The following is a 23,491-nucleotide window of genomic DNA, read 5'->3' on the forward strand; positions in this document are numbered from 1 at the left end:
TGCGTGCTGCCAGATCAGCGCCAAATCGCACGCATCTGGCAGCGTCAGCTGAGCGACTCGAACAGGTAAACGGGTCGCAATACTTGTTATAGCTCTGTACCTGTTTTTCGTTTCGTTTTGTGGCGCTCTCTCGCTCTGTTCGCGAGTCGCCGTCTCCTTCTTCGCGTTCGCCTTAGTTGAGTTTTGCATGCGGCGCGTTCAACAACGAGGCAAAAAGCGTAACGCGATTCGGTTCTTTTTTTTTTTTCATTGATTTTTGTTGTTGTTTATTTATTTACTTAATATTTTTTTTATATTTGTGTTCGGGCATCTCGACAACAACAACAACAACGGTATATAAAGTGAATATTTATTTGATTGTGCCGTGATCTGTGTGCCAAAGCGTGAGTTGCCCTTGCCAAGCCAAATCTCTGGCATGGCCGATGTAAACGGTCGATAGTGCTAAAGAAGCGATCAACGGACCTTTGCGGCCTTTGAACTCTGACAGCTTTTGACATATGTTCAGAGCTTTGGTCGCCCACTCTTTGCGATTCTTCTTCTTCCACTTCTTTGGCTCGCTGCTCATTCACACACTCCCTTGCTCTTTCTCTCCATCTGTCTCTCGCTCACTCGCTCCCTCTGTGTCGCTAGCTAAGTCCTTCTCTGTCACTCAGTGGAGTGCTAACCAGGCCATGCATTTTTCTGTTTTCGCAACAAGACGTCAATGGCCAAAGGCGCTGCCAGCATCGTCGTCGCCGTCGTCGTCGTCGTCGTCATTTTTCGAAACGTTCTCGCTTTGTTGCATTCCAAAGTAAATGCTACTAATAACAAAAAGGCAACAACAACAGCAACAACAACTGCATAGTGGTAGTAGTTGTAGTAAAGAGAAAAAGGAAGGCAATCCAAAGCGGCGGCCGCTTCCAATAAAATGAGGAAAAAATAAAAAAGTTGCCTGACTTGTTTCAGCCACGATTGTGAGAGTGTGTGCGAGTGTGTGTGTGTGTAAAGAGAGTGAAATACCACATGTGTGTCTGTGTGTGTGCATTGGTTTAAGGCGGTTGGCTCTGGGCATGCCCAAATGCCTTTGTGGCCAGCTCAAAGGCTAAAACGAAATTCGACATCGACAGAATCTTAAGCAACTTAAATGCCAATAAAAATCAACAATAAACTATTTAAATATTTGCCCAATAACAATTTAAAAAGTCAACAACAATTTGAGGCAATTATTTATTATTATGCAAAAGCATTGAAAAGCCAATCGAATATTTGAAATTAGTGAAATTAATGCGGCCATTAGAGCGCCTCTTTCTCTCTCTCTCTCTCTCTCTCTCCCTCTTTCTATTTCTTTCTGTGCGCGCGTGTGTGTGTATGTGTATACAACAAGTTCGTTGCCTAAGTCATTTGTATGATAATAAGCCAAGCAGCAACGACTGCAGTTAATCAAACCAAATCCCCACGCAGCTGGACGTACAGCAGACAAAGAGCACAACAAATGGATGCGAGGCATTAAAAAGTCATCAGCTGTGAATTGGACACAGAATCGAATATATATATTCATATATATTTATATACATATATGTAGCTAAAGTAAATTGCAAGCTCTGCCTTACACTGCTCAGTTTTATATACGTATATACATAGATATACATCTATATATTATAAAAAGCAACTGTAAAATCTCATGGCAAGTCTCGAGCTGATCGCAACCCAGAAACCTAAACAAATTAAATACCAATACATATATAAACATATGTATATATGTGCATACACACACACACACATACACACACACACACACTGCACACATACCTTAGACAGCAATTTACGACGAGGCGTCAGCGACTCCAGTTCGGGACGCTGTCGCCACATTCCACGGCAAGTGGAGGCCATAAATTGTCAGTGAAAATTTGTAGCCCGAAAATGCTTAAACATGAAATTTATTAGACAAAGCCAGGAAAATTAAAAGAGCAAAGAACTAAAAACGAAAAGAACCAAAATTAATATGCGCCGAGCCGGTGCGGCGCATAAATCAAATGGGAGAAAACCCAAACGCACAGCATCAATAAAACTAAATAGATACAAACATATATATGTTAATATATATATATATGGGTATGGCCTGGCTTCTCAGACGATTTGCATAGATTAAGGGCACTGGAAGCTGGGCATCGGGAATCGGGAATTGAAAATTGAAAATCTCGCCCGGTTAGTGGCCGATGTGGTGGGTCATTGCCATGGCCTGGCATATGAGAACGGTTAACGTTGATAACGGGTCTTGCGCGCTGGCCCGCTGGCCCGCCAGCCCCCTCGGTGGGGCAGGCCACTTTCTAGCGCTCCTTTTGGCTGAGCTGGTCGCTGCTCGCTGCTCGCGCTTTAGTCTAATGATGTCAATTACATCGTGCCACTCGCATTGTGGGCAACAGCAAATGCATGCCAGCTTATATGGCAGCAACAATGTGGCCAACAGCAGCAGCAGCAGCAGCCGCAACAACTAGCAACAAGTGTCTCGGAGTCGGCCTCGGTGGCCACAACTACAGCGACGTTTGGCTTCATTAAAATTGCTTTTCATTTTGGTCCACGTCTCACACACAGATACGTTTTGGGTTTTCTTGCACGGTTTGTTGGCTCTGCAGCCACCAACAGCAAAATGGCCAAAAAATTTTAATGAGATTTAATGAAATTGTACGAGCGAGCGTGTGGCCGGCCATAGACAAGTTGCCAAGTAAAGGCCGCAGTGACCAATCGCAGCAATAACCGCAAGCAAAGATTTCATTTCATTTCAGCTCAGTTCATTTTAGTTCGGTTCGGTTCGGTTTGGCCCGCCACAGACACAAACAAAAGACTTAGGCAACGAACTTGAACAAATCCATTGCTCTTTCATGCACAGAACGAGCACAGCGCGAACCGAGCTACAATTTCAATTGCCTTGGGGCAACACACACACACACACACACATTTACACACATACTTGATGCTCAACAAATTGATTGCTTTGTTAAAGTTTGTTCGTTTCTGCCTCTTCAAGTGCTTATCAAATAGTGCGCTTTGAAAAATATCACCAAATACTTAAGCACTTAAACATAAGTAGCCGCACATAAACAATTTGTCCCCCCTCAGCGTGGCCCCCGCGCTGCTGCTGCTGCCACGGTGCATCCGCAGTGCGCTTCATGTTAATCAACTTGAAATTTATGGCTCAATTTTTTGGCTGTGCTTAAGCAAATTTTTTGTGGCTTGCAGAAGAAATTGTTGCGAAAAAAAAAAAAAAAGAAATGGGCAACAAGAGGGAGAACGTAACAAAATCGCTTCACGTCACGCCCACGTTTCAGACTTAATGAGCCTGGGCTGGGCGGCAAAGGACAGCGCTCGAGAAGCTGGAGCAGGGGCAGAGGCAGGGGCATCCTTTTCACTTCGACTCTTTACGCCCAATTTGTCACACATTTCAACAGGTTGCGCGCAGGCATCATCAAAAAGCGAACGGCGATGACGACGATGACGATGACGAAGACGATCAACGAGCCTCCTGCAGGCAGGGACTTAGCTCCAGCTTGCGATGGGGCTGCCCATGCTGGGGATGGGGCTGTCTCTCTGTCCAGCCTGGGTCGGGGTAGGCGTTGTCTTGCGGAATTTTCGGGCATGCCTCACGGGCGTCTGAAGCGTGAGGAATTTCTTTTTCGTCGTTTGCTGTTGCCTCCGCCTCAATCGTTGTTCTCCTCATTGTTGTGGTTCTTGTTGTTGCTGTCCTCTCTAAGTGAAAAATTATGCAAAAGTGTTTTATTTTAATAGCGGAAATCATTTATAGATGTTGTAATAAAGACCCAGATCGTTCGCCCGGCTCTGCTTGCGCCAACCAATTCCATGTTTTGAGGTTCTCCGCTGCCGCCGTTGCCCAGGGCTGTCTCTTGTGCTCGTTGGACGACCGCCAACGAAGCAGCCAATGCGCAGCACTGTTGCCACCATCCTCAGACTCTCCGCGAGACTCGGCTATAAGTTTATGAGGGTGGACGGCTTCTATCGTAGCAAAGCAAAGAGTCCGCGTCATATTCTCGTGATAGTTGCCAGGGCTGCAACAAATTTAATTTGAGTGAAATGCATTGGGCATTATATTTCGGGCATATACATATGTTGATATGAAGAACGCTTTGCTCTGATGACGCACAGTGTAAGTATGCTGTATGTATACACATATACATATATACACTGTGTGTCATCAGGTTAACGTTCTCTTCATATTCTCCGTTAATTTTGAATATTTTCGAATGAGTTTAAGTTAATGTCTTGAACATTTTTTTCTATTACATTCTGTTGTAATTTCCTTTAAATTGAATCTAAGTTCAGAAACTATTTTGAAAAAAAAATTAAAATTTAATAAATACAGTAGAAGTCGTTTATAACGACTCCACTTATAACGTCCGTACGGTTATTGCGACAAAACTTCTGGTCCCTAAACATACTTTTATAAGTAAACGTATATGGCTTTAGCTTCTTCCAGGTATAATGACGGTCCCTTGAGCGTCCTTATGAGCGAATCCTACTGTAATAAAAAATAAAAAAAAAATGTAACCTTTTTGCTAAAAGTTCCATTCTGAATATTTGGTAACTAGAGTATCAAAAATATTGACGAATGCACCAAAATTAATCTTCTTAAAGAAAACCTTTATTAAAGGAAATTATGTGGGACAAATTCAAGATTAAAGTTTATTTCGTTTCTCGACTGTATAAAATCTGACAAACATAGCGAAACTTTTATTTGTTTTCTCACACACACCCAATCGAAAATCGAAATCTCTAGATTAGCAGACATTAGTCTTTAGACATTGTCTCGAATAATATGATATAATAATAATACTACATAATATAATAATGAATAGTCGACATCAATGGAAAACATGAAGGAAACTCTGTTTATATACATACATACATACATTTGAATTCGTTAACATGAGAACTAAACCTTGCTTTGAGCATAAATGACTATTATGTTTAAGGCAAAGTTTAATTCACATGCTTAAGTTTCAGTGCCGAGGAATTCCATATATTATAATTATCTGCATTGTGTTTGCGACTTCGATTCCAGTGTTTAACAATGGCAATGCCAAAACAAAATAAAACAAACAAAATAACATTAAATGAAGCATTGAAAGTGAGATTTATGGCATCGTTGTTTGGGCCTAAGAGCCGCCATTTCCCGTATGACTTCATTTCTGCACGTGAAGCGGGCGAGCAAAAAGAGCATCAGAGACTCGAACTCGATCAGCTCTCTGGCGGAGGCAATCAAAGAACGCTCCGCAATCGTCACAGCGACTTGGGTTAATATGAGAGCAGGGCCATAAAAACGAGCGGCCGGGGCACAATTATAAAGCCATTAATGTGGCTAAATTAGCTCATTTGTAATGAAACCGGGCTTCATAATCGTTAAAAAATGTATATGTAAAAATAATGAGACAAATATTAAAAAAAAAAAAAAAAACAGAATAAATGCCAAAAGGCGGCCGCACACACACAGAGAGGTAAAAGAGAAGAAGAAGAAAAAAAAACAATCAAAGCAATAAAGGCGCAATTGATAAGCACTTTACGCCGATCCCATAAAGGCGGAACAAACAAAGGCGGCAACGTTTAATATCTGCCGTGATTGCGATTCTCCAGCGGAAATGGCCGGAGCGCAAGAGAAGCAGCAAAAGTCAAAGAAATGGACCATTAGATAGCATTTAGAGAACTGGAATCTGAATGTCATTCGAATGGCTGTTAGCATATGTGAATGTGTATATGCAAATGGATTCTCTATGACATAATGTGGAATTAGAATATCGATGCCAAGCCCTTCTGGGGCATGGCACTACGAGCTAACCGCAACGAGTTTTGTGTCGCCAGCTTCTTTGTGCGGCTTGCGGCATTTCAGGTTTGTCGCCTAAGTCTTTTGTCATCGTAATAGCGTAACATTTCAATTAATGTTAATGCTAATGCTAATGTTAATGCACAGCAAGAATGCGCACACATTCACCAAGCCGGCATATGGCTTCGGCTTCAGCTCGGGCTGCGGCATGGTGAGCGTGAAACCGAAGCCAAGCAGCTGGCAGCATCAATTTCCGCTGATTATGACAATGGAGATGGAATTGATTTGGCCAATTTTACATTGCGGCTGCTGGGCTGAGTTTTTTTTCCTTCTTTTTCTTTTTAATTAAATTGGCTAATGTAAACTTTCTCTAAAAACGTCGATAGCTACTGCCGAACCCAATTAAATGATAACAAATTAAATATACAATGCACAGCCGCAGCCGCAGCCGCAGCCGCAGCCGCAGCACCGGCTCGATCGGACATTGAGAATGAATGGGAAACTGGAATCGAATCGAGTCGAGTCGAGGACTGCGCCCTGGCTCGATGCTTGCGATACTGAGGCGCCGCTGGCGAGCAAAGCGGCAGAATTCGCACCGCTCGGCTGCGGCCACTGTGCCGCTGCTGGTGCGGACGACACGTCTCAGCTCTGGGAAATTTATGGCCACATTCAATTGTCAAGTTTATGTGACTGCGGCCAGGTCTAAATTTGCATAAGAGCCGTTGGTCAACAGCAGCAGCAACAGCAACAACAACAACAACAACAGGCAGCAGCAACCGCAGCAGCAGGCGAACTTCTCTAGAATTCTCTCGTTGAGGCATTTGAAACTTTTGTTTCACATATCTAGCTGCAGCGTCTCTCTCTCTCCCTCTCTCTCTCCTTCTCTCTTTCTCTCTCTCTGTATATGTCTTTGTTTCATTTTTGTTTAACTCTGGTCTTCTTATTGTTTGCTTACAGATCGGCATGCTGAAGGCGCATTGATGGTTCTTGCATACAAATGACGAATTATGAGAATCTTATAAATTTGCCATTAAATTTTAATGCAAATAATCATGCAAATAATAATGAGAACAATGGCAAAGTGGCTGTTGGCGAGCAGCTATTGAATAAGATGTCGCAGCGGGACTTCTCCGAGGTGAGTCTGGGCATGGGAATTGGAGGCGGGTGTGAATACAATTCAAAGAATAGAAATGAGAAAAGTAGGTGGATTAATATGTATACATACATATCTATATACGATACATACGTAGATAGATATGATTTAAAATGTATGCAACTAAAGCCGGATAAAGGCAATTAAGAGTGCTATCAGTCAAGCACTGCAGTGGGCAATAACATAAACGTCGCTCTGCCTTTATCTCTATGGCCATTCACCGAGCGCTGATCATGTTTGCATGCATTTCAAGTTCCCAATTTATGCATCATGACAATTATTTATGGCCTTCATGGAAACTTAATCATCGAGTGCGCTTGAAAATGAAGACGGATAACAACTGCAACAGCTAAAATGAACAAGAAAACGAAATGCAGCAACAGCAAAAAAAACAAGTAAGAAAGCTCCAGTCGAGACTGCTCGACTAGGAGATACCCTGAACCCTCCAAGCTGATATTCTAATCATTCTGCAGTTCTTTTATGCACACATACATACACATGCATCCACACGCACGCATAAGCCTGCGCTCTGCTAACTGCGCAGTAAGCAGCGACTGCGCTTGGGCTGCGCTGCAGTGTGGGCAATATTATGAGAATTTATTTGTCCAATAATTTCTTTTGTAAACATACGATCTTAATGAAACTTTTTGAGTGTAATCATATGGTATATATGTGTGTACATTCCAAAGCACAAGTCTCTAGTATTTGAAATGCGTTTTTTACAAATTGGGGGCGAAGGGGGCGTGGTATCCAAAATCTGTAAATTCCAAAATCTTTGTATCGATTAACTTTATACACAACACAAATTTGAAGACTCCAGGTCCAAAAATGTTCAAATTAGGCTGAAAAAACAAAATCAATTTTTCGATTATTCTCGATAAAAAAGTTATCGGACGATTTATCGAAAAAATAAAGCAAACTCGTACTGCGTATGGTACTCACGAGTATGCATGCCAAATTTCAGCTCTCTAGCTCTTATAACTTCTGAGATCGACGCACTCATACGGACGGACGGACGGACGGACGGACGGACAGACGGACAGGGCTATATCGACTCAGCTCGTCGCGCTGATCAAGAATATATATACTTTGTGGGGTCTGCCACGCCTCCTTCTGCCCGTTACATACTTTTTCACAAAACCATTATACCCTGATTTCCCATTTTCAATGGGTTCAGGGTATAAAAAAAAAAAGAAGTGGCTATAAAAAAAAAATGAAGAAGAAACAATCAACGAAGCCAGCGCTAATAATCAAAAAGATGGCAAAATGATTTCAATGTTGATTAACTGAGCGGCGAGACAACAAAAGGGTTAAGCAACAACAGCAACAACAGTAACAGCAACAACAGCAGCAACAACAACAACAATGAAACACACGCCAAATTAAACAAAGCGCAGAGATAAAAACGCCAAACACACAAACCCTTTTTCAGCTCCGACTACACCCTAGGCCCTTTCATCATATTCCGCGCTGTCATGTCATGGGCAACAACGACGACAATGTCGAGACTTGAACTGCGACTTGGACTGGGACTGGGATTGAAACTGAGGACGACAACGTCAACAATGTTGGATAAGTTTGTGGCGCATGTTTAGATGCTGCCCGCTGCTGTCTCACTAGCTGTCCATTGCGTCCGTCTGTTCGTCTGTCCCTCTGCCTGGCTGGCTGATCCGCCTGGGCTGGCAGCCGAGCTGCTAGATGACAGAAACTGAATCTGTTCATTTTGGGCTCAGCTCAGTTCAGCTCAGCTCAGCTCAGTGGATAATATCTACATCTCGCCCTAAGCTCAGGCGACAGCAGCCGGATAACGACAGCACGGATAGCACGATTGGCCCCGTTCGGGCAGGCCTCGAACGCAAGAGCAACAGCAAATTATTTTATTACGCGTTAAATTACAATAAAATTCTTGACTTGAGCGCAAAACATGCCAATGTGCGCCACAAGCAATCGTGAAATTGTTAGCATTCCAATGCGGCGACTTTATCGATGGGACGGGGGATGGCACGGGCATGGCACGGGAACGGGGATGCAGCGATGGAGCGGGAATGGGATGGGGTGAGCGCGGCGTGCTACTGGCTCACATATTGCCCGGGCCAGTTGGCACTTGCCGCCTGCCACAGCCCGCCCGGCGCCGCCCCGCACCACCCCGCACCACGCCACATCACTCCACCACTTCACGCACATTAACATCGACATGTGGTGCATGTGGCATGGCAGGCAACAACCTGAAGCCTGATCTGCTGCGGTTGCAGCTTTGGGTGCCACGCCCCACCCCCTGCTTGTACACTGTTGTCCGCCCAGGCAGCCAAAGCACGACCAGTTCTCCAGTTGATGCTGTTTCATTTTCTGCAAGCATTCCTGCTCTCTGGCTGCCTCTCTCCTTAATCTCGCTCTCTCTCTCTCTCTCTCTCTCTTTCTGTGTCTCTACATCTGGCAGTCTCTTGCTACAAGATTCTTGACTATTTTTCTAAACAGAGGAGCCTCTTGGACTGGTGTTGCTGCTCTTGTTGTTGCTTTAGCTGGAATTGTTGGAGCAGGACAGCAAACGTATCAGCTTACATGACTGCTCTATGTGGCATTTGGGCGCCAATCCCTAAATTGATACGCAGCACAGTTGAATGCAATGGACTCGCAACTGTCCCTTTGACAAGCCAAGCGATTTACCAAGCCAGCAAAATGTTTATCCGCACAGTAAATGCTGAAAGGTGTTCAATCAGCCGAGGACAAGAATAGAATAGAAGAACCATTCAAAAGTATGCCAGACTCAGGGCTACAAGCATATGAAATATATACACATATATGTATATGTATGTGTCAATTACTTAGATCAGTGAAATAGGCTAACTTATTAAGAATTATAGATTGCAATGGATATCACTTATCCAAGCCTAGCAGTGGCCATTAGGTCCCTCTTAATCCTATAGAAATACTTAACTAAGATCCCCAACGTTGGCCTAGAAAGCAGAATCTAGGCAGCTAAGACTACTTTCAAGTTAATGTAGCTAAGATTCGTTGGAAAGTATTTGGCATGAAACATAAAAATTATGAAAATCTTTTTTAGTTTTGGTCCGTTTGGCTTAGGAGATTTCTTTGGAGATTCAGCTTAGACTAAGGTTGGCTGATTTTGTTTAAGGTTTGCTGTAGCAGTAAGCAGAACAATAAAAGTCTAACCGATTCATAGCCAGTTGTCTGGCTCGATTGTAATCTGAAGCATTTGCCGCTTATCCAAAGTTATCCGGGACACTTCGTTTGCCTCGGATAAAGGCTAAAGCCCAACTCGTAGCTGTTAGGTACGCTCGCAGCGCGCTGCCAGTTATTATTTTTAGCTGGAACGATAATATCAGCTAATATGAAACGGCGCTCCCTTCCGCTCAGCTTGGCCTTAGACGACTGATCTCTGTTCGCTAGCCCGCTCAGTCCATCCGTCCATCCGTCCATCCGTTCGTTCGTCTGCCTTTGGGTTAGCCTGAGCATGTTGGATGCGTGTTTATTTGACTTTGACCATTGGGGCTGGCTGTCTTGGGCCAATCTGCTTGCTGTGATCTGCGCCAGCAACGCCAACGCTGTGCAAAAATTTCATTTTGCTAAGTTATGCGAGTGGTTTTTAAAGTTGTTCGACGTTTCCCTCCATTTCTCTCTCTCTCTCTTTCACACACACATTAACTCTCTCTCTGCTCCACTCTCTCTCTCTCTCTCTCGGTTTGCGTGTATTTGCTTTTGTTTTTCGCTTTTGATTGTTTTGTTATATTCCGCTTCATCTTCTTCTTGTTGTTCATTGTAACGCCCACTCCATTTGGCTTATCGCCTAGCAGCGGACGGTGGCAGGGGCAGGGGCAGGGGCAGGGGCAGGGAACGGGACGGGCACGAACACGGGCTTTAATGGCTGCATAAAACATAAATTTCGTTCTGCATCTGTCAGATACACTTTGTGGCTGCCACTTGTGTGAGTATCTATGTGCACGTACATCTGAATAGCTGCATGTATCGACGAGTTAATTTATTCGCATTAGCTGGACCCAAAAAAAAAAAAAAAAAAAAAAAAAAACAAACAAACAAATGAAAGGAACTAGCAACAACAATCATAAGAAGAAGATGAAGAACGGACAGCGCAAGCCAGCAGGCTAATCTAAGCACGTTATCCGTAGCCCACGCCCCAACTACCCCCTGCCCCCTTGCTGCCACCGCCTCCTGCTACACGCTTCACTCTTCGACAACGGCACTTGGCACTTGGCACTTGGCACTTGCTGTGCACGTTTTCTAGGAAAGAGCTCAACGCTTTGCTCTTGCTTGGTTTTGGATTCGCCTCTGGCAGCTGCTGCGACTGCGGCAGAGGCTGCGGCAGTGCCAGTAGCTTTTGTGTCTGTGAAGCTGGCCTAATGCATTTGCATACTCATTCCATTTAATTGCTTTAAAAATATGTAAAAATTCTACGCTCTTGTCACGGCCTCGTCCTCGTCCTCAACCTCAGCCTTAGCTGCAGCCTTAGCTGCAGCCTCGCCGGTCCCGTTGCCGTGTTGTTTTCGCAAAGGCTAGCCAGCCTTCTTGTCTTAGCCTGGCTTATGCCAAAAAAGGCTCAGAGAGTCAACACTTTGCCTGGCCAGTGGCTCCCTCCGCTGGCTGCGCAGCTCTTGGGCCACGAATTCGTGGAATTGCTTCCGCATTTGACGAGCCGAGCTGCTGCGGCGGAACAGCAATTCGATGTTGCCTGCTCAGCATTCGCCAGTCGCCAGTCGCCAGTTGGCAGTCACCAGTTGGCAGTTCGCCGGGAAACGTGACTCAGTGCTCGCATACCTGTAGCCATGGATTTGAAGTGGAACTGCGACGACGACTGCGATGGTGATTACAGTGGCGGCAATTTAACGTAATTACAGCTCAGCGCATGCATGCGGAGGCGGAGGTAGAGGCAGGGGCAGAGGCAGGGGTAGAGGCGAAGGCAGAGGCAGGGGTAGAGGCGGGAGCCGTGTGGCAAGTAGACAATGCGCAGTGGAGCACATCTAAGCAAAGCGAAATATGCAAAGCATATGGGAGGGATGTCCCCTAGGAATTCCTGAAAATCTCATGGAGTTTCTATATACATATATATAGCAGGCGCTCAAAACTATTTAGATCTACTCCCAGCTTAGCTACAATTTCAATCAACATAAAACACATATACTAACAACACGTACCATGTTTCGCTTACAGAACGAGCCGGAGTGCACGCCGGAGCTGCCCGCTGCGAACCGGGCGCTCTTCTTGGAGAAGGTGCGCCAGTCGAACGCCGCCTGCCAGAGCGGCGACTTTGCCACCGCGGTGCTGCTTTATACGGACGCACTGCAGCTGGATCCGGGCAATCATATACTCTACAGCAACCGCTCGGCGGCGCGCCTCAAGCAGGGGCAGTTCGCGGCGGCGCTGCAGGATGCGACGCAGGCGCGTGAGCTGTGCCCACAGTGGCCCAAGGCGTACTTCCGGCAGGGCGTGGCGCTGCAGTGCCTGGGCAGGTATGGCGAGGCGTTGGCCTCCTTTGCCGCCGGCCTGGCCCAGGAGCCGACCAACAAGCAGCTGCTGGCGGGCCTGGTGGAGGCCTCGCTGAAGAGTCCGCTGCGTGCCGCTCTGGAGCCGACGCTGCAGCAGCTGCGCGCCATGCAGCTGCACGAGTCGCCGTTCGTGGTCAGCTCCGTCGTGGGGCAGGAGCTGTTGCAGGCCTCGCAGTACCAGGCGGCGGTGGCCGTCCTGGAGGCGGCCCTGCGCATTGGCAGCTGCTCGCTGAAGCTGCGTGGCTCCGTCTTCAGTGCATTGAGCTCGGCGCACTGGGCGCTCAATCAGCTAGACCAGGCCATTGGCTACATGCAGCAGGATCTGGCCGTGGCCAAGTCCCTGGGCGACACCGCCGGCGAGTGCCGCGCCCACGGCAACCTCGGCTCCGCCTACTTCAGCCAGGGCGCCTACAAGGAGGCCCTCACCGCGCACCGCTACCAGCTGGTGCTGGCCATGAAGTGCAAGGACACGCAGGCGGCCGCCTCGGCCCTCACCTCCCTCGGCCACGTGTACACGGCCAGCGGCGACTACCCCAACGCCCTGGCCTCCCACAAGCAGTGCGTGCAGCTGTTCAAGCAGCTCGGCGACCGGCTGCAGGAGGCGCGCGAGATCGGCAACGTGGGCGCCGTCTACCTGGCGCTGGGCGAGTGCGAAGCGGCACTCGACTGCCACACGCAGCACCTGCGGCTGGCGCGCAAGCTCCACGACCAGGTGGAGGAGGCGCGCGCCTACTCCAACCTCGGCTCCGCCCACCATCAGCGGCGGCAGTTCGGCCAGGCGGCCGCCTGCCACGAGCAGGTGCTGCGCATAGCCCAGGCCCTGGGCGACCGGAGCATCGAGGCGCGCGCCTACGCGGGATTGGGACATGCGGCGCGCTGTGCCGGCGATGCGGCCGCCTCGAAGCGCTGGCACGAGCGCCAGCTGGCCATGGCGCTGGCGGCGCGCGACAAGCTCGGCGAGGGACGCGCCTGCTCCAACCTGGGCATCGTCTACCAGCTGCTGGGCGCCCACGACGCGGCGCTGAAGCTGCACCAGGCGCATCTGGGCATTGCGCGCGCCCTGGGCGACCGGGCGGGCATGGGGCGGGCCTATGGCAACATGGGCAACGCCCATGCGGCGGCCGGCGCCTACGAAGCGGCCGTCAAGTACCACAAGCAGGAGCTGGCCATCAGCCAGGCCGTCAACGACCGCAGCGCCGAGGCGGCCACCCACGGCAATCTGGCGGTGGCCTACCAGGCGCTGGGCGCCCACGACGCGGCGCTGGCGCACTACCGCGCCCACCTGGCCACCGCCCGCTCGCTGAAGGATGCGGCGGGCGAGGCCTGCGCGCTGCTCAATCTCGGCAACTGCCTCAGCGCACGGCAGATGTACGCCGAGGCGGTGCCGCACTACGAGAGCTACCTGATGCTCGCCCAGGAGCTGGGCGACGTCGCTGCGGAGGGCAAGGCCTGCCACCTGCTGGGCTATGCCCACTACTGCCTGGGCAACTACCGGGCCGCCGTGCGCTACTACGATCAGGATCTGGCCCTGGCCAAGGACGCGCAGCACCGGCCGCACATGGGGCGCGCCTACTGCAATCTGGGCCTGGCCCACCTCGCGCTGGGCCACACAGCCGCCGCCCTGGAGTGCCAACAGCTCTTCCTGGCCGTGGCCCACGCCACGGGCCAGCTGCCGGCCAAGTTCCGGGCGCTGGGCAACATTGGCGACATCCTCATCCGCACCGGGGCCCACGAGGAGGCCATCAAGCTCTACCAGCGCCAGTTGTCGCTGGCCAGGGCGGCCGGCGAGCGAGCCATGGAGGCGGCCGCCTGTGGAGCTCTGGGCTTGGCGCACCGCCTCCTGCGGCGCTGGGACAAGGCGCTGGGCCATCACACGCAGGAGCTGACGCTGCGCCAGGAGCTGGGCGATCTGGCTGGCGAGTGTCGCGCCCATGGACATCTGGGCGCCGTGCACATGGCGCTCTGCAGCTGGACGCACGCCGTCAAGTGCTACCAGGAGCAGCTGGAGCGCGCCCAGGAGCAACGGGACGCAGCTGTCGAGGCACAGGCGCACGGGAATCTGGGCATTGCTCGACTCAACATGGCACACTATGAGGCGGCCATCGGCTGCCTGGAGGCGCAGCTGGGCACCTTGGAGCGCGTCTCGCTGCCCTCGACGCAGGCGGATCGCGCCCGGGCGCTAGGCCACCTGGGCGATTGCTATGCCGCCCTGGGCGACTACGAGGAGGCGCTGAAGTGCCACGAGCGGCAGCTGCAGCTGGCGCTGGGCCTGGGCAGTCATCGGGATCAGGAGCGCGCCTACCGTGGCCTCGGACAGGCGCGACGCGCACTCGGCCAGCTCTCGGCGGCGCTGGTCTGCCTGGAGAAGCGTCTGGTCGTCGCCCACGAGCTGCACAGCGCCGAGATCAAGGCGCTCGCCTATGGCGACCTGGGCCATGTCCACGCAGCGCTCGGCAATCATGCCCAGGCGCTGAACTGCTTGGAGCATCAACGGGAGCTGGCGCGCGGCCTGCAGGATCGCGCCCTCGAATCGGATGCGATGTGCGCCCTGGGACAAGTGCAGCAGCGCATGGGACACTACGCGGAGGCGCTGCAGCTGCACGAACAGGATCTGCAGCTCTGCACAGAGCTGGCGGCGCCGGCCTTGCAAGCGCGCGCCGTCGGCAATCTGGGCGCCGTTCACGAGGCGCTGGGACAGCAGCAGGAGGCGCTCAAGTGCTACGAGCGCCAGCTGGCGCTCAGCACCGATCGACTGGGTAAGGCGCTGGCCTGCGGCGCCCTGGGCCGTGTGCATCACCAGCTGGAGCAGCACGCGCAGGCAGTGGAGTATCTGCGGCAGGGCTTAGCCAGTGCGCAGTCCATTGGCAAGTCAGAGGAGGAGGCCAAGATAAGACATCAACTGGGTAAGTGATTCTGTTGAGATCTTTCTCCCCCTCGCTCCGCGCTCTCTCTCACGCTTATTCTCCCATCCATAATACCCTGAATCCATTGAATGTAGAACTTTGGCGTATGATTACATAGCATATAGTGGATAAGGACGAGTTGAGTTGCTCTAGGAACATAGCTCCAGTGCCGGATTAACCCTTCTAGACAACCATCAAATTGTGGGCACCTTTTTTCACGTTCGTTCTCTTCTATAATTCATTTTCAAAGAATATTTCATTTCTATAATGGGGAGCTCCAGGCAGCTACCTCTGCCTACTCGTTAATTCCCGTACGTCGAATGTGTGAATGCGTCGATCTCAGCATCCATAAGAATTAGAGACTTGAATGTTTTTTTGAAGCTCCTTGTATATAACACGCGCACATCGAGCTTATTTTCCTCAAGGGCTTCATAACATTCTTAAAGCCTGATAAGGCAATTCCATACTTAAGAAACTTTGTTGAGCAAATAATTGCCCATAGTAGACCCCCATACATAGAAGAAGCGTTAGACTATTGGAGTATATGTAAGCTCTTCAGGGCAGTCTCAACTATATAGTGATCACTTACCGTTCTCTGTGCTAACTCTCTCTCTCACTCACTCTCTCAGTCTCAGGGCAGTCTCAACTATATAGTGATCACTTACCGTTCTCTGTGCCAACTCTCTCTCTCTCTCTCTCTCTCTCTCACTCACTCTCTCACTCAATCTCTATCATATTCTCCTCTTCTACAGGTCTTGCTCTGCGTTCCTCTGGCGACGCTGAAGGCGCTCGCATACAACTGGAAACGGCCGCCCAGCTGCTGGAGTCCGTGCGGCAGGAGCAGCGCAGCCCGGAGGCGCGTCTCGCACTCTACGAGCTGCAGACGAGCTGCTACCATCTGCTGCAGCAGCTGCTGGTGGCGCTGCAGCGCAGCGAGGACGCACTGGTCGCTGCCGAGCGCTGCAAGGCGCGCAACGGCGCCGACGCCACAGTCGGCTGTGATGGCAAAGCCACTGGGACAACGGCGAACGGTACGGCGGACATCGAGGCCATTCTGGAGGCAGTGAATCGGAGCCGCATGCCCGTGCTCTACTACAGCCTGGCCGGGGAGCAGCTCTACGCGTGGCTGCTGCAGCCGCAGGCGGGCATTGTGCGCTTCCACGCGGCGCGCATTGATGCGCAGACGCTGCAGCTGCCGCTGTCGCTCAGCGAGTGCCATGAGGAGGAGGAGGAGGACGAACAGCAGCCGGAGCAACAGAAGCAGCAGCGTGAGGACGAACCCGAGCCAGCCGGCCAGCAGCTGCTGGAGCGCTATGTGAACATGGTGCGCGACAATCTGGGCGTCAACTCGCAGAACCTGCTGCACGAGGGCGACGGCAGTGGATGGCGCGCCAGCAGCGAGCAGCTGCTGGAGGATCTGCCCGGAGCTGGGGCCGGCGGCGGCGGCTTTCTGCGCATGGTCAGCCGCAATCAGCTGCTGAACTCGTCCAACTACTCGCTCAGCTCGCTCTTCTCGCTGGGCTCCGTGGCCAGCCTCCAAGGCTCCACACGCTCGGTGGGCAGCCGCAGCTCCCGGCGAGCGCCCGCGCCGCCCGCCTGGCGCGGCCCCGCCTGCCTGCACACGCTCTACAACCTGCTGCTGGCGCCCTTCGACGATCTGCTGCCCAGTGGCGCCAGCGTCTCGCGGCAGGGCAGGCGCGAGCTCATCCTAGTGCTGGACAGCGCCCTCTACCTGGTGCCATTCGCCATATTGCGCGCAGCCGGCGACGACGGCGAGTACCTGTCGGAGCGCTGCGCCCTGCTAACGGCGCCCTCGCTGCAGGCGCTGCGCGGCCGTTCCAGGAGCCGGCGCGATCGTGGACGCCCGCCCACGGCGTTGGTCGTCGGCGGCCCAAGGGTGCCCGCCGCCCTGGCGGAGCGCTGGGGCTGGGCCGCCGCCGAGTCGCCAGCGGCATTGCAGGAGGCCGCCATGGTGGCGGACATGCTGCAGGCCAATGCTCTGGCCGGATGCAATGCCACCAAGGAGTCGGTGCTGGCCGAGCTGCCCAGCGCCGAGTGCGTGCACTTTGCCGCCAATCTCAGCTGGAAGCTGGGCGCTGTGGTGCTCAGTCCGGGCGATGTGGTCACCGCCGAGCAGCAGCAGCAGAAGGAGCCGCACGAGCCGCAGCTCTCGGACTTCACACTGGCCGCTTCGGAGCTGCGACACCTGCGCCTCGGCGCCCGCCTGGTCGTGCTCAGCTCCTACCAATCAGTGGAGCCCATAACGGGCAGCGGCGTTGCCCAACTGGCCGGCGGCTGGCTCCTGGCCGGCGCCGGCGCAGTCCTCATCTCGCTCTGGCCCGTGCCCGAGACGGCGGCCAAAATCCTGCTGCGCGCCTTCTACTCGGCCCTGCTGCAAGGTGCACGAGCGGCACGGTAAGCTAAATTATTTATTTACTTACATAAAATATTTAATACTTTATTTATTCCTCCTATTACAATATTATGTTTTTAGTCTGTAACTATTTAATTATTTAGTTTCAATATTTGATTTATTAATTCTCATATTATTATGGTTTGCTTGTAGCTTATTATTTTCAACATATAAATTTTTATTTTTATATATATTATTCTTATGTTTTAATTTTTTTTATTATATATTAATATATTATTTATTATATATTAATATATTATATATTATATTTATTTTTAATATATATTAATTTACTATTTTTTAAATTTATTTATTATGTCTGATTATTTCAGATAATAATTCTATTAATAATATTCTATTTTATTTAAATAGTTAATTTTATAATATTTTATTTATTCGCCATATTATGTTTAGCTTATAGTTCCTTATTTTATTTAATTTAGTAATTATTTTAAATACCAGATTTATTTCCTGTATTTTTATGTTTTATTTAATGCTTTTTATATATTAAATAATTTATATATTAATATTTCATTTATTCGTCATAACATAATAACGTTTTGCTTATAACCAATAATTTTATTTACTTACAAAAATTGTTTTTTATTTATCCATCATATTATTTTTTAATATTTTATTTATTTTAAATATCTAATCTACAATATTTCCCATATTCTTACGTTTTGCTGAAAACTTTTTTTTTTTAATTTTATATATTTTCATTTTATTTTGTTATTTTTCATTTATTCCGCATTTGTTGCGTTTAGTTTATTATTTTATTTATTTAATTTATTTATTTCTAATATGTTATTTCTGTTATTATTATGTATAGCCTACTATTTTGTTTATTTAAATATTTATGTTCAATATCTATTTTTTTTTCCATATTCTTATGTTTGACTTCAAATCTATTATTTATATTTATTTAAATATTTTATTTTCTAATATTTTATTTATTTGTTATATTGTATTATTATGTTTTTATTATTTATGTTAAATATTTCATTTATTTAAATGACATTTAAACTTGAACTTGACCTTGAACTTGACCTTCTGTCGCCCTCACAGCGCTTTGGCCGAGGCCATGCAGACGGTGCAGCACACGAAGCACTTCGCACACCCTGCCAACTGGGCCGGCTTCCTGCTGGTGGGCGCCAATGTGCGGCTGTCGAACAAGGTGGCCCTGCTGGGCCACGCTCTGTGCGAGCTGCTGCGCACGCCGGAGCGCTGCCGGGATGCGCTGCGCGTGTGCCTGCATCTGGTGGAGAAGAGCCTGCAGCGGATACATCGGGGGCAGAAGAACGCCATGTACACCACCCAGCAGAGCATTGAGAACAAAGCCGGGCCGGTGGCCGGCTGGAAGGATCTGCTAATGGCGGTGGGCTTTCGCTTTGAGCCGGCCGCGAATGGGATACCCTCCAGCGTGTTCTTCCCGCAAACGGACCCGGAGGAGCGACTCTCGCAGTGCTCGGCCAGCCTGCAGGCGCTGCTGGCCCTGACACCCGCCACGCTGCAGGCGCTGGCCAAGCTGGTGAACAGTGCGGAGCACGCGGATGACATAATAGCTGTCGTGCGCAACATCCTCGCCCAGTTCCCGGCCAAGCCGGAGGCCGAGGCCTGCATCGAGATGCCGTTGAGCGTGCGGCTGTGGCGCGTGGCCGGCTGCCACGAGCTGCTCGCCTCGGTGGGCTTCGACCTGACGGAGGTGGGCGCGGACCAGGTCATCTTGCGCACCGGCAAGCAGGCCAATCGCCGTCACTGCCAGTTCGTGCTGCAGGCGCTGCTGGCGCTCTTCGGTAAGCTAAGCGGATCGGGCACTGGCGCCACTCAGCTGACACTCAAATGCTTTTCCCCATCCATTGCAGATACCCATGAGGCGCCCAAGAGCCTCAGCCTGGACTCGTCTGCTCACAGCAGCAGCAGCAGCTGCGAATCCCTGGCCGAGCCGGAGCTCACCACGCCACCCGTGCAGCCAGCCGCCTCGAATGGGAACAGCTCCACGCCGGCCACGGCCACCAGCTCCACACAGTCGCCACTGCCGCTGCATCCGCGCAGCGCCTTCATCTCGTACGTGCGGCGCCGCGGCGAGCCGGATGGCGGCGGCGGCCTGGACTCCAGCCTGGCCAACACCACGGACAGCGAGCACTCGCTCTCCGACGGCTATGCCACGCAGGCGGGCAACGGGCAGCCGGCTCCGCGCCTGGGCTATGCCAGCCTGCGCGGCCCGGTGCGCGTCTCGCGGCCCGGCGGCGGAGGCGAGAGCGATGCGGCCTTCACGCCCAGTCCGCCGGTGACCGATCCCAGCCTATCGCTGGCCCTGGCCCACCAGACGCGCATCCGCTGCCTGTACGCCCAGCCGAGCTCAGTTGCTCCCTCGGCTGCGCCGTTGCCGAACACGAGCCGGCGACCCGACAGCTCCAGCTCAGCCAGCAGCACGACCACGGACTGGGAGGGCTCCGGGCATGCAACAGTGCTGCGCCGTGGAGCCGCTGCTGGCGCCCAGCAGCAGCAGCAACAGCAGCAACTGACGACGCAACAGCAGCAGCAGCAGCCGCCACTGCCGCCGCCACGCCCACCCGTCTATCACAATTTGGGCGCGGGCGGACGCAGCAAACCGAAGATCAAGCTGGGCAGCGCACAGAGCTCGCTGGCGGCACGAGTGAACAAGGAGCACGCTCTATTCATGGACAGACTGAGCGTGCGCACCGAGCTGAATGCTCCAGCGGTGGCGAATGGAGCAGCGGGTGGAGTGGGAGGCGTCGCCGGCAGCGGCGCCGCAGTGGTCGGTGGGGGGCAGCGCAAGACGCTGACACTGACGGAGGAGGAGGCTGCCAGCGTGGCCTTCAATCCGGCCAGCCTGTACTTCTCGCCGGCCGACAGCGAGCTGCTGGGCGAGCCCAAGCAGCCGATGGAGGAGACGCCGGTGAAGCCGAGCGCCAAGTGCATCCAGGACAGCATCATGCGGCACATGAATCGCGAGCTGACGCCCAGCATCTCGGAGCTGTACCATGAGCGCAACTTGGGCCTGGGCCTGGCGCCGCCGCTCTCCAAGCTGCTGCTCAATCCCAACTATGAGGAGCAGGAGGTGACCGCCATGGTCGAGGCCAACAATTCATCCGCTGGCAATGCGGCAGCCATCAAAACCCTCGTGGATGCAGTTAACGAGCTGGAGCTGAGCGGCAGCTCCTCCGGCGCCACAATACCAACCGTGGTCGGCGGCGGCGTCGGCGGTGGCGAATCAGAAACCAATCCGGTCTCCGGCGTCGTCGACACCGAACGCTTCTGCTCCATCTGCGGCGAGCACGCGGACGTTGTCTGCCGCTGCAAGGCGGCCACCATGCAGAAGAAGTCCACCCTGAAGCCCTGGCTGAGCAATGTGCCCGCCAGCAGCCTGGTCCAGGCCAGCGAGCTGACCACCGCGGACATACTGGAGCGACGTCTGGAGACGGTGGCCGCCACCAGTGCTGCCCCATTCACCGCCGAGCTCTGTCGCCGCGACGAGGGCGACGGTCGCTCCGTGGCCGACTCCCAATGCAGCAGCAACTACAAACGCGTCCTGGCCACCGCCGGCGCCGTCGGCCTGGTGGTTGGCATCGGCGCTGGCGATGCGGAGGCCCAGAACACGACATCTCCGGCCACCTGCTCGGCGGCGCGACTCGTCTGAGTTGCCTGATATACCCCAACCCACCACTTGCCACATTCCACATGCCACACTCCGCTCTTCGATTGATATTAGATTTTAGCGTACATCTATTTATAGGCTTAATCGGAGACACCCTGTACTGATCATCGTAGCATTAGTTATTGCATTTTATTTATTTATTTATACAGAATATGCGTCAGCATTAGATTACTAGGGCATGTTTAGACACACACACACACACACACACACACACACACACACACGTACGTGCTTGCATTTGTAATTTGTAATGTTTCAATGAAGCCACAGATTAAATTGTATGCATTTAGAATCCATTTGTATAGTTTTGCGGAGATATCTATGAATAAGTGCAAATAAATATGAATTTTCATGGAAGCTGTTATACTGTTAATCAACTGTTATACGATTGGCATACCAATGTTATACAGCTCTCGCTTGACTAACGAGTGATTGTTATACGTTGAATGAAACTATTAGGGAATTCGACGAATAGCAATTATCGTATAACACTTTTCAAATAGGTTATACAAACTTTCGACTATTACACATGGCAAGACTAGGTGGTGTACTCAAATAGAACAAGGCTAGAAGTGTTTGAAATAAAAAGACAATTAAATTCTGTTATACAGCTCTTATACAACTGATATATAACTGTTATATACTGCAAGTAAAAGTAAATGATTTTGTTGAGAGGAATACGCTTATGCCTTCCATGTATAACAGTCGAAAAGGCACAACTGAATTCTCTAATACTACTCTCATACAACTGCCAAGCAACTGTTATACTTATATTCGAGCTAATAGCGTGGTTCTCTAATATCAAATATGCTCCTAAGTTCTTATAGAAAACATATGATTGTTATAAATTAATAGTATGAAGGTATTCCTCAAATAGCCCTTTGAAACGATGATAAAATACACTTGAATTCTGTTATACAGAATTATAGAGCCTGCTGCCTCTGATATACATTGAAAGCAAAATCAAATGCCCAACATATGATTTAGCAATGTATAACAGTATGTTATACAACTGTCATACAGCTGTTATACAGCGGAAATACAGATCTAACTTTCAGTCGCGTACAACTATCACTGACCAGGCGGCGACCTCAGCTGTCAGACAGAGCCCTGGCATGAATTATTGCAAGCATGTGCAAAAATCTCTCCGAGAAAAACATCGAAAAAATTAAAAATACATTCCACACAAACAAGCAGAGTCGAAGAGTTCGGCGAGCGACCAGCAGAATGAAGGCAGACGAGTATGATTTATTGATAATATACTAAGTATGTTGGTGCCTTGCATGAACCTTGATTAGCACAGTGGAGCGTGGCTATGACACACCGAGCTCAACACCGACACGCGAAGCTCTTGCCAGCCAGGGCACACTGTGCGTGCCTGCCAAATATCTGGCGTTGACCCTGACGCAGCTGCCGGCAAACCGATTGACGCTTCTCGAATTGCATCAACATCATGATTCTCGCTTTGCTGCTCCGCCTGTGAGTGAGCCGCGTGCGATGCTGGCCTTTGACCCGTGCGTGTGATCTCTCGTTAATATCAGCGCGCACGAATTTATGGCCATTTAATTAGGCATGCCGCATTCATTAAAGTGATTGATATGGCTATGGCAGCGAAACGAACCCGAAAATTAGCAAAACTCATTTATAGACTCAACAATCGAAACTGTTATACGAACTTATAAATAGATGTTTTTGTCTTTGAGTGTTAACTTGATTATTAATTAATTAATTCCCTATTTTATTCATTTTAATCTGTTTACTTTTTAATACTGATTACCAGACTACAGAAATATCTATACCATATTATTTATGTAATTATATTACATTACATATATTTGAGCTGGAAATTACAAATATAGATCTTTGGCAGTCAATTGAATCGATTGCTTCAATAACTTGTCTATTATTGTACCTTGGCAGGCAGTTGAGTAATCAATATAAAAATAGTTCTCTTCTAGCTGAAAATTCCCTACTGGATGATACCCTAACCCTTCTTCTGCATACTGCATGAA

At 50.2% G+C, this 23,491-nt stretch overlaps 1 protein-coding gene across 3 annotated transcripts; it reads left to right on the top strand.

The window, feature by feature from the left end:
- The first annotated feature begins 119 nt into the window (after positions 1-119).
- Positions 120-21,836, top strand: LOC108619366 (uncharacterized). 3 transcript variants are annotated; one of them, XM_089473372.1, is made up of 7 exons: positions 120-383; positions 6,767-6,944; positions 12,147-15,384; positions 16,137-17,799; positions 18,866-19,593; positions 19,663-20,983; positions 21,362-21,836. In XM_089473372.1, exons 2-7 carry the CDS (start codon positions 6,807-6,809, stop codon positions 21,459-21,461), a joined length of 7,188 nt encoding a protein of 2,395 aa, XP_089329498.1. In that variant the 5' UTR covers positions 120-383; positions 6,767-6,806; the 3' UTR covers positions 21,462-21,836. The 3 variants fall into 3 exon arrangements, with proteins under 3 accessions (XP_089329498.1, XP_017871408.1, XP_017871410.1); XM_018015919.2 differs by having other exon boundaries at positions 122-383; positions 19,663-21,836; XM_018015921.2 differs by having other exon boundaries at positions 122-332; positions 19,663-21,836.
- The last annotated feature ends 1,655 nt before the right edge of the window (positions 21,837-23,491 follow it).

This window comes from Drosophila arizonae, chromosome X (genome assembly GCF_054131065.1).
Source record: "Drosophila arizonae isolate 15081-1271.41 chromosome X, UAZ_ARI_1.0, whole genome shotgun sequence".
Taxonomy (NCBI): Eukaryota; Metazoa; Arthropoda; class Insecta; order Diptera; family Drosophilidae; genus Drosophila; species Drosophila arizonae.

Excerpts from the sequence above, each read along its gene's own strand:
- LOC108619366 (XM_018015919.2), top strand. The coding sequence starts at position 6,807 with ATGACGAATTATGAGAATCTTATAAATTTGCCATTAAATTTTAATGCA. Across the intron at positions 6,945-12,146 it reads CGCAGCGGGACTTCTCCGAG|AACGAGCCGGAGTGCACGCC; the intron begins GTGAGTCTGGGC and ends TTTCGCTTACAG. Across the intron at positions 17,800-18,865 it reads CAAGGTGCACGAGCGGCACG|CGCTTTGGCCGAGGCCATGC; the intron begins GTAAGCTAAATT and ends TCGCCCTCACAG.